This window comes from Puma concolor, chromosome D2 (genome assembly GCF_028749965.1).
Source record: "Puma concolor isolate L17-30 chromosome D2, mPumCon1.1.hap2, whole genome shotgun sequence".
In the NCBI taxonomy this organism is placed as follows: domain Eukaryota; kingdom Metazoa; phylum Chordata; class Mammalia; order Carnivora; family Felidae; genus Puma; species Puma concolor.
Window position 1 is genome coordinate 70,942,452 of NC_141677.1, and position 8,953 is coordinate 70,951,404.

The window sequence follows — 8,953 nt, forward strand, 5'->3', positions numbered from 1 at the left end:
AGATTAAACAAGTAACACCCGCGGTTAATCCTTTATAAATTAGCATCATGGATGCCTTGGGGCCCTCAACCCACAAATAAAATGGTTGTCAACCGAGAGATACACTACCGTATATTACTTAAGGCAGAATTTTAAAGAGTTTTCATGCTTTTAATCTGTTTCACTGCTGAGTTTCAATTTTGCTGATTTCCTCTGCAAGTCTGACGCAGATGACTGTGGTAAATAGAGATTGTGACAGTGACTTGGGCCAACGGGATGTGTAGAGCCTGCTCTGAAGACTTCTGCCCCCTTCCAGAGAAGAGGGGGAAAAAAATCAATTTGGGTTTTAAATCAAGCCACCAAGTAGCACCGATCAGTGTTCATAATTAGCCTCACTTTAACAAGGTGTGGAGTCCTGTTTCTATTTATTTATTTGGGGGACAGAGAATCTTCCTGCCTCCTGAGTAAATATGGCCTGTTAAGTCTGAATTAGCTGTCATGGCAGAAGAATTAATGCCAGGGCGCAGCCTTTCTAGTGGGGAAGGGAAGAAATAAACGAGACAGATCTTAGCTGAGCCTTCCGTGATAAATGAGGACCGAGCAGACCATTCATCTCCTTCGAGGAAAGTGGACACAGGCACTAAAGCAGTTTTGCGGAAGACGTGTCAGCAAATGTGATCATTTTGTAACCTGTCAGGAGGCAAGGATGCTAGTCCTTCCAGGGGGCCACGGGGGAGGGGGCTTGTCTGATGTGACCATCTCTCCATCCATCCATTTAGGTTTGGAGAAGGAGGGGGTGGGCGAGGAGAAATCCAGCTGAAGCCACAAGGATGTCTTCCTTCCTTCCGATGAGAAAGAAACTCATCCGGAAGCTAGAAAAGCCTGCCAGCACCCTCCAAATGTTTCTTCACAGAGATACAAAAGTAGGAGGGCAGGGTCTCCGTGAGACTAAGACAGCAGACCTTTTTCTGCTTGATATTTGCAGGAACAGGCCGATGGGATTTGCTGTGGGGTGTTAGGCACAGGGACGGTTGCCTCTACCGCCAGCCGCTCTATTGCTGTGGTGGGTTCTGTAGGAGGCGGGGTGGGGGGGGATGTGTGTGTGTCAGGCCACTTGACCTGGGTCCCCTTTGACAGTCTCAACAAAGCATTCTGTCGCTCAACCCCTTTTCTCAGACTGAGCTAACACGCTGTGAGGCAACTTCATTGGAAACTCTCTGCAAGCATCTTGGAGCACGTGTCTCTACTCTGGGTCTCCTCCTGACCTGCCAGTTCCCCGTCATTCACATTGGCTTATATTTGGGCCCCTGGAATCCCCAGAGGTGAGGGCCCACCAAGCAAAGCACATAAGGCGCTCGGGTACTCTGTAATTCTCATTTCCATCTTTTTTTTTTTTTTTTTTTGTTACGGAGCAAACGTAACGTTTCCTCCTGGTGTAACCGAGCAGTGAGCCCCAGTGACAGATGACGGTTTCACAGCCTGAGCTGCGAGTTTGACACTTGCTTCTTAATCCTGTCCTTTTCTTCCTAAATCTCTCTTTTACTTTTCCCCAGGTATTTTTGTACAGGTAAGTACCTCACTGACATATGTTTCCTTGGAGTCTTTTACTTTAACGGGAAACACTGCAAAAAAAAATGAGGCTTGTCTCACATTTTAAATTAAAAAGAGAAGCTCGTGTGGGGCCCTTGATCGCTTAAAGATTACTACATGGTACCCTGAGCCTGGAAAGCCATTTGATTCGCCTTAGCATTTCTCTGAGTGCCGCGTGACAGTCACCGCGTGCGTCGTTTCATTTCCTCGTGCGTCGTTTGTAGACCCAAAAAGCTCGTGGGCGCACACATGCACGTGCGTACTCACGCGCGTTCACACTCAAGCCCCACACGGGGCTCCCTACCCCCACCTGCGAAACCGTCGTTTGATTAGCCAACTTGGTCTTGACTGGTCTTGGTCAGAAAGTCCTTCATTTATCTGTGATATTTTTTTTTCCTTTGCTCTTTCCTAGAATCATCCAGAACCGCATCCTGGTCGTCATCTTGGCCATCATCCTCGTTGTCACCATCCTGATGGCAATCACTTTTTCTGTCAGAAGACGCTGATGGCTCTGCTCTTCCCTGATAAACAGCAACAACGGCTTGTTCTGAGTAATTAAGACAAAATGGTCACATGAATCATTCTTTTGCGCCGACAGGCCCTGAACGACCCTCCCTCTTCACCACTGTTCGGCTGAAGCACAGAGTGTAAAAATATTTTCTATTCCTGCTTGCGTGTGGGTCGGTTTCCTTTTCTAGGTTTGTCTTCACCCAGATTTGTTTTTTGTAGGAGAAGGTGAATGTTTATTTGCCTTTCGGTAATTTCATCTACTAACCAAAATAGCTTTGGTGACTTTCTTCCTTGCCCCGTGGACGTGTCAGGGGTCATGGTTTGGGATAGGGCACGATGAGTCAGTCGTGGGGCATCTGATGGGCTGTGCTGTTTGTCACACATCTCTTGTCTCCAAATTGCCCTTCTGTGATGTCCAAGGATAAAAATGCAGAGAAAAACAGAGGCTACAGCCAGTGACCCACTCCAGCAAACAAGCCCTGTTCCTACCCAGGCATAATGAATATAGTCTACCTGCCTGAGTGCTTTCATTGTAAAGGTGGATATTTAATGGCACTTGTGCAGGAAATTGACTTAGCACTTTCTCTGTTTTTCTATGCATGTGTGTATATATATATATATATATATATATATATATATATATACTTTTTTTTTTTTTTACAGCCAAGAATATTTTTGCTGAGTCTGCCCAAGATCCACTTTTCATAACTTTGCTTACTGGCTACATGAAATATTTCCTTACCTTCCCCAAATCCCACAGTCCCTAGAATTTGCTGGCAAAGTAAGCCTTGGCACGATATTTAATTGTGACCCCCTCTCCCCTGACCTGTGTAAGCATCTCTGTATCCTTTCGGTTTTAATATCTGCACCGCCAAAAGCAGCCCTCATACATGCAAAAGGTCTGACAAGGTTCCCTCCACATCCATTCCAGTATGTAAAGAGAACATGAATATTTCAGGAAGAGCAAGAACATGAGTCCGTCAGTGTGAAATTTCAAATGTGATTATAAATATGGCATAGAGTCCTATAGGATGATTCACTAGAAATAAACTTTATGGAAAATGTTCACTAACCTCCTTCAAAAGAATAGGGGGGTTGCAGCGTGTTACAAAGGACGGCTTGGATTTTCTACAAAAAAATGTTAGCACAGCCTTCCTGACTTCACTGTGTATTCAAACCTCTGACATGCTTTGTGATTGTTTTTGGTTTCTTTCTGTCCGAGGTAACCGGGAATTGCGTTCAAAATGAGTTCATTTATGATCAGGCTTCAAGTTGCCCAAGCTGAGGTCATTTTCCCCCTAGTCATAAAGCAAAATGTGTTTTTCTTAAGACTTCATTGGCATTTACAAGGTCCGTACTATCTTTTTGAATGTAATTGGAAGCTTTGAATCCTTGAAAAATCAGACCTGTTCTCTTCATAAAAAATACTAACCACCTGTGCCCAGAGATTGAGATCACCTGGATGGGGCACTTTATTTTATATTTTGCCCCAACTCCGAGAAGAACCTTTATGGTTTAGAGAGGAAATGCAGAATGGCAAAATCCACCGGAGAGATCGTACTTAGCAAAACAGGCCAGGGCCTGCGTGTGTCCAGATAAATCATTTAGTATTGTGTAAATAAAGCTGCAGCCTTTACTTTGCAGGGATCGTATGGGATTTTGGCAGGGGGAAGTAGGACAGTGAAGGAGTGGGAAGGCAGTGCTAATTTTCCTATCAGCTTAAGGGATCCATCTCAGCAAGGTTCTTTTATTCCGATAATGGATTTTGTACATGCTGAACACATTGAAGAAACCATTAAAAAGCAGGGGAACAAACAAACAACCTCCTTCCCGTTCCAAAACACTAATGGTGGGGAAGTATTACACCGACCTCTCCGGTGGCTTCTTTGGAAACTGTTGATCTCAGCTAAAGCGGGTAACCAGTTATCCAGCTATATACGCCTCACGCCTCTTCCCAAGGCCACCCAGCAAGCCAGGTTGGTCTGATCATCTAAACCCGCTGGCTCCTCAATATTTCACTAACGCCTTGCGTTCATGTTGAAGTAGATGAAGTGGAGGGCGGGGGCCAGGGGCACTGCTTCCCTCTCAATGGCTTTTCCTTTCCAGTTCTACCTCTTTATCAGCTCTTGCCTGAGATTTTGCCCCGGTTCAACCTTGAGAGTGAGAGAATCTGACCAGATGACCCTTGGCCTACCAGCCCCATCAAACCCACCTTGAGAGCGGCCCCCAAGACCCGGGTAGTGAGCGCTCTGTGGGAGGCTGGTCTGAAGTCCCGACAATTCCCGCCTGGCCCTCCGGCTGCTGCAGGAGAAATTCGAGACCGGAGACACGGTTTTCTCCCCACTCCCCTGCTCCACTGGGGAAGGGAGAAAGCCCACAAATTCGAAGCAGGTCCTAGATCTGTGAAAGGCTCTGGGAACTTCCTATGTCGATTTTGCGGACCAGTTCTCCAGTTGAGAGCCTGTGCTGAAAAAATGAGGTTCAGTGGGAAGGTGGGGTGGGGGGTGAAGACGAAGAAACACCGAGGAGGAAGAGGAGAAGGAGGCCCTGGCCATATAAAATTCATGCAGACTAAACAGTTTCCCTGACCGAATAAAGTAAAGCGGATGCTACCCTGCTCCGGAATCAAAAGCAATTTAATTAAAGTCTCTTAAGTTGTAAAGAGTTTTAAATGTTCCGTGTTGAAGGCGAATGCCTGCATATGCGATGGGCCTGACGTCAGCCGCCAGGCCTGGGCTGGGAGGCCATTTGCTATTCTGTTTAAGGCAGGCTGGATTGTCTTATTTTGGAACCAGCTTGGTGGGGGGTTTGCTTTGCTACTGCTTCTGAGCCCTGAGCTTCAAAGGCTGAAATTAATGGTGAACAAAATTGTGCAGCTCTGACCGTCCCATGCGGGGCAAGCCCATTGAGGGTTATCATTAAGTAAAGAAATAAAGAGGGGGAAAAAAGCCTGCCTGTTCCAAAAACCTCATCAGATAATGACCTCAGTGATTGGATTTTCATTACCAAACAGCATCCAGAGATTATCTACCCCATAGAAGAAGGGGGGGGGGGGGTTGGAAAGAAAGAAAGCAACTGTCTTTCTCTCCTTCTCTTTCTCCTTTTTTTTTTTTTTTTGCACATCTTTTCTTTAAAACTGTCAGATCATTTCAGTATTTCAAATCCGAGGAAAACAGCCTGCCTGCTGCTGTATTTGAAGTTCTAATGGTGTCAAAAAGTCACGACTGACTGACAGCCGTCAGTCCCAGAGGGGCTCATTAAATCATAAAAACTTGACAAGGAAATAATTGCGCATCGCCAGCAACTTGGCGCCTGTTTAGACGCTTTTATTTTCTTTCATTATTAGTCCCCACCATTACGTTCATTAACAAATTGCATTAAACAACTGTTAAGGGCTAATGATTTGTTTATCGCTTTTTATTATTATTATTATTTAAACATTAGCTGTGTCATGTGGTACCCTAGCAGCCTCTTGCCATCGTCTGACTGAATATTTTTCCACTCCGAGCTCTGGGTACTGTTGGAATATGAAATAGATTATTCATTACTCTCCTCTTTGCCACTGATTTGATTTCATGTAGCGTCTTCCACAGAGAAAGATGAAAACTTGTCAAAAATAGGTTATATCTTATTCGAAGGGGCAACAATAGCAGCAGGTACAGGCACACTTTAATATTTAATTAAGGTTGATGTTAACCCCTTTAAATGACTTTAGCTGTAAGTTCTATTCAAATGCAGAAGAGAAAAATAATTGTTCTTAATTTGCAACCTGTTCAGCAAGCATTCTTCCTGGAGTTAGCTGGAAATTTAGAGCCGAATTTTTAAATAATGAAATTTCCCGTCATAAATATTTATAGCCGTTTGTCTACGTAGTTGAGAATTAACTACAAGCAATGATTTCCTCGTCTCTCTGGTTTGAACTGCTAGCCTAGCAGGGCACCTGGCGCTTGGGAGAAATGGCTTTCCTGGGAGAAATGCACATCCAGAGCCAAGGACTGTTGGTTGGTTGTGGCTGGGGCTGGTTTCAGAGGAACCTCTGTGAGTCCCTTGTTTCTGGTCCACTTGTCTCCTCCGCTAGCTGAGTGTGTGGTTGGAGGACTGTGGTCTGGAGAGTAAGTAGGGCTTTCTTAAAGGAGCACTTGTGTGTCCAGTCGGCTGGTGTGGGGAGGGTGTGATGGGGTGTCCGGGGCGCCTCTGTGTAGTCAATGAGCTCATTGCTTTCCTAGTAGACAATAGGAGCCATGCTTTGCTGGGATTGACCTTCCGTCTTTTTTCCTTTCTGGGACTTGCCACCGGTGAGATCATCAGCTTTTCCGTGGGCTCTGAGCTGGAGGGGAAAGGTGCCATCTTCATCCCGAGTCTGAAGTCCGTGGCATTCTCCGTGCCGCAACTGCCGGCTGCCTTTGGTCACCCGGTTTGATTCGATAAGTTTCACATAGGCCGGGAAGCGCTCTCAGAGGCCTGGTTCATTGGTATGTCGGGGCTGGGGTGTGCTGGTCAATATCAAGGAACAAGGAGTACTTTCCTGCCGGCTTGTTTTCCTCCCACCCACGCATCCTCAGAAAGACAGACTCCTTGGGCAGCTGCTCCATGGATGTGAAGGGGAGAGACGGCACACGTCCCTCGCTCAGCCACCACCTCTCAGCATCACCCACCAAAGGACAGACAATCCAGTAGGAGCCGCGGCATGGGAGGGGCTCATCCAGCAGGCACGAGCCACGTGAGGCCAGCCCTAAGCCTCATAGATCACCGTGGGCATAGAAACAGCAGACACACCAGGGCCTGGGGCGGTCTCGAGCTTCCATTTCAATCTGTTCCAAATTAGCCACATGACAACTCGCCACCTTCAGAACGGACTCCACACCTCAGCAAAAGACACGCTCAAAGTCGTTTTTCCAAAAGGAAGGAAGGCTTTGTGGTAAGCCATCCCCAGTCTGACTCCCAAAGACACTGGTTGCCTGAGATGACATGCCAGCCCTCAAACTTGACTTCGTCCTCTGCTATAATTCATCACCTTAAACTAAATTCCAGGGAACATTCTTGCTTACATGGCTTTGCCTGTAGCCCATCGCGCTCAAACCAGTGCTGTCTGCCAGGGGCCGTCCACATTTTATGACAAGTCGGGTAGCTCTTAGACAACATGTCAGCCTTTTTAAAATGGGGCAGGTGACCGTGTGGAGAGCTCAGAGAAGTTTTTAAAGCCACAAGCAGTGCATCCGAGGAGGGAGACCAAGAGTGGACCGGCACAGGCAGGAGAATATTTGTGTGTGATGGGAACCAAGGCTGGATACAGGGTCCTGAAATAGGTGATGGAACGGGAGTCAGCATCCTCTTCTGTTGTAGAGGAGGGAAGACACAGGGGTTGCCGAGAGAGACTGGCCGTGTCCGTTAGGGTTCCAGGTCAGCAATAAGATGAATGTTCCAAAGCCAGCTTACCAGAGGCCCATAGGGCAAAAACAAGATGGTGGGGCAGGCCCGAAGTGACACGACAAGGGGACTGGGAATGTGTGAGGAGGTGAGGAACAGATGGTCCATAGGTGAAGGATGGATTCCCAGCACCAGGGGAGAGGCAATGGTGGGGGGGGCTCATCCCGGGGGGGGGGGGCAGTCAAGAGGGAGGGGCACGGGCATCAAGGCCCCGCTTTGTGCCACCCTGGGCCCGTTATCGGCCTCCTTCAGGAGGAGCCAAAGGACGGGAAAGGCAAGGTGCCTATCTCCCAGGACCCCGGCCCAAATCGCACACGACCCCTGTTGTCATGCCTCAAGGAGCTCCCAGCATGCTGTGGGAAAAGCACTTCCTCATCCTGAATCACCTCATTACTCGTGCTACATAAATAACGAAGGCATCACAGAGAGAGGGGGAGATGCCAAGCAGCAGAGCTCCAGACTGTGATTCTGTGAACTCGTGCACCCCCTCCTTCCCTTCATCCAAACAAGGCCCTTTGGCGTGAATAATAGCTCAGCGGCCCCGAAGCCCATATTGATCTGTTGCACACACAGCTCCTCTGAGAGCTGCCTGGACTTTTCCTGGGGGCAGGACAGCACCGTTTCAGTGCAGCGCCCTCCCTCCCCCACCTCCTCGGCCTCCCCAGGTGTGCTCAGGAGGGGACAGTACGGGGGGGGGGGGGGGGGGGGGGGGGGGGGGAGGGGGAACAGGGGTGGCCAAGGCCCTTCTCCAGCCCAGTGCTGCTTTGTTGCCTCAACTTTTTTGTTTTTGACTTATTTTGCCGAGAAAAGTACCTGAGTTGGAGAGAAATGGTTTTTTTTTTTGTTTTTTTGTTTTTTTTTTACATGATGAGGCCCCACAGAGTGGAGAATGAAATACATCCTCGGGCTCCAGCTTCTCTCCAGAAGGTTCTGCCAAAGACCCAGGCCACAGAGGCACCCTCAGCTGACACTTACGGAGGCCTACTGCATGCCGGGCACTGGGCTAAGCGCTTTGGATGCCAGACTGCCCGTTCCTGTTAATTTTCTGTCTTAACACCATCAGAAGAGAGGAGCCAAGGATGTGGCTAGAATCCGTCATGTCTTTGGGGGATGGGGTTGTTGTTAAATTCAGTAGAGAAGCATCAGCCATTGGATGCTAAATGCGCAGGGCCTGAAACCCGCCAGCCCCACACCCTGAGGCTGCAGACACACTGTCCCCCTCCTTGTTCGCTTCTCTTTTGGACACAGCAAGTGACCCAGGCCTTGGCCCTCCAAACCATGTACAGTTGTACGATGAGCCAGGTCTCTGCACAGGGACACCCTGTGGGCTGGTGGATACCTGAAATCCCACCCTTAAAAGCCCATGCCTTTGATGTCTGACCTCAAACCCTGGAAAAAATGCAGATTCCTTTTCCTCCGGTCAGCTGCGGCCCCATCAACCACTGAT

The 8,953-nt window shown here is 48.2% G+C and overlaps 1 protein-coding gene across 4 annotated transcripts in view; it reads left to right on the top strand.

Moving 5' to 3' along the window:
- VTI1A (vesicle transport through interaction with t-SNAREs 1A) overlaps nucleotides 1-5,478 on the top strand; it is a 349,036-nt gene extending 343,558 nt beyond the window's left edge. For all 4 annotated transcript variants that reach the window (XM_086680876.1, XM_086680873.1, XM_086680878.1 and 1 more), the window contains one exon: nucleotides 1,982-5,478. Coding sequence is in view for 2 of the 4 variants with exons in the window: in XM_086680873.1 (XP_086536999.1) it covers nucleotides 1,982-2,075 (94 nt within the window). In the remaining 2 variants the exon portion in view is untranslated. The remainder of the gene's footprint in view (nucleotides 1-1,981) is intronic.
- The last annotated feature ends 3,475 nt before the right edge of the window (nucleotides 5,479-8,953 follow it).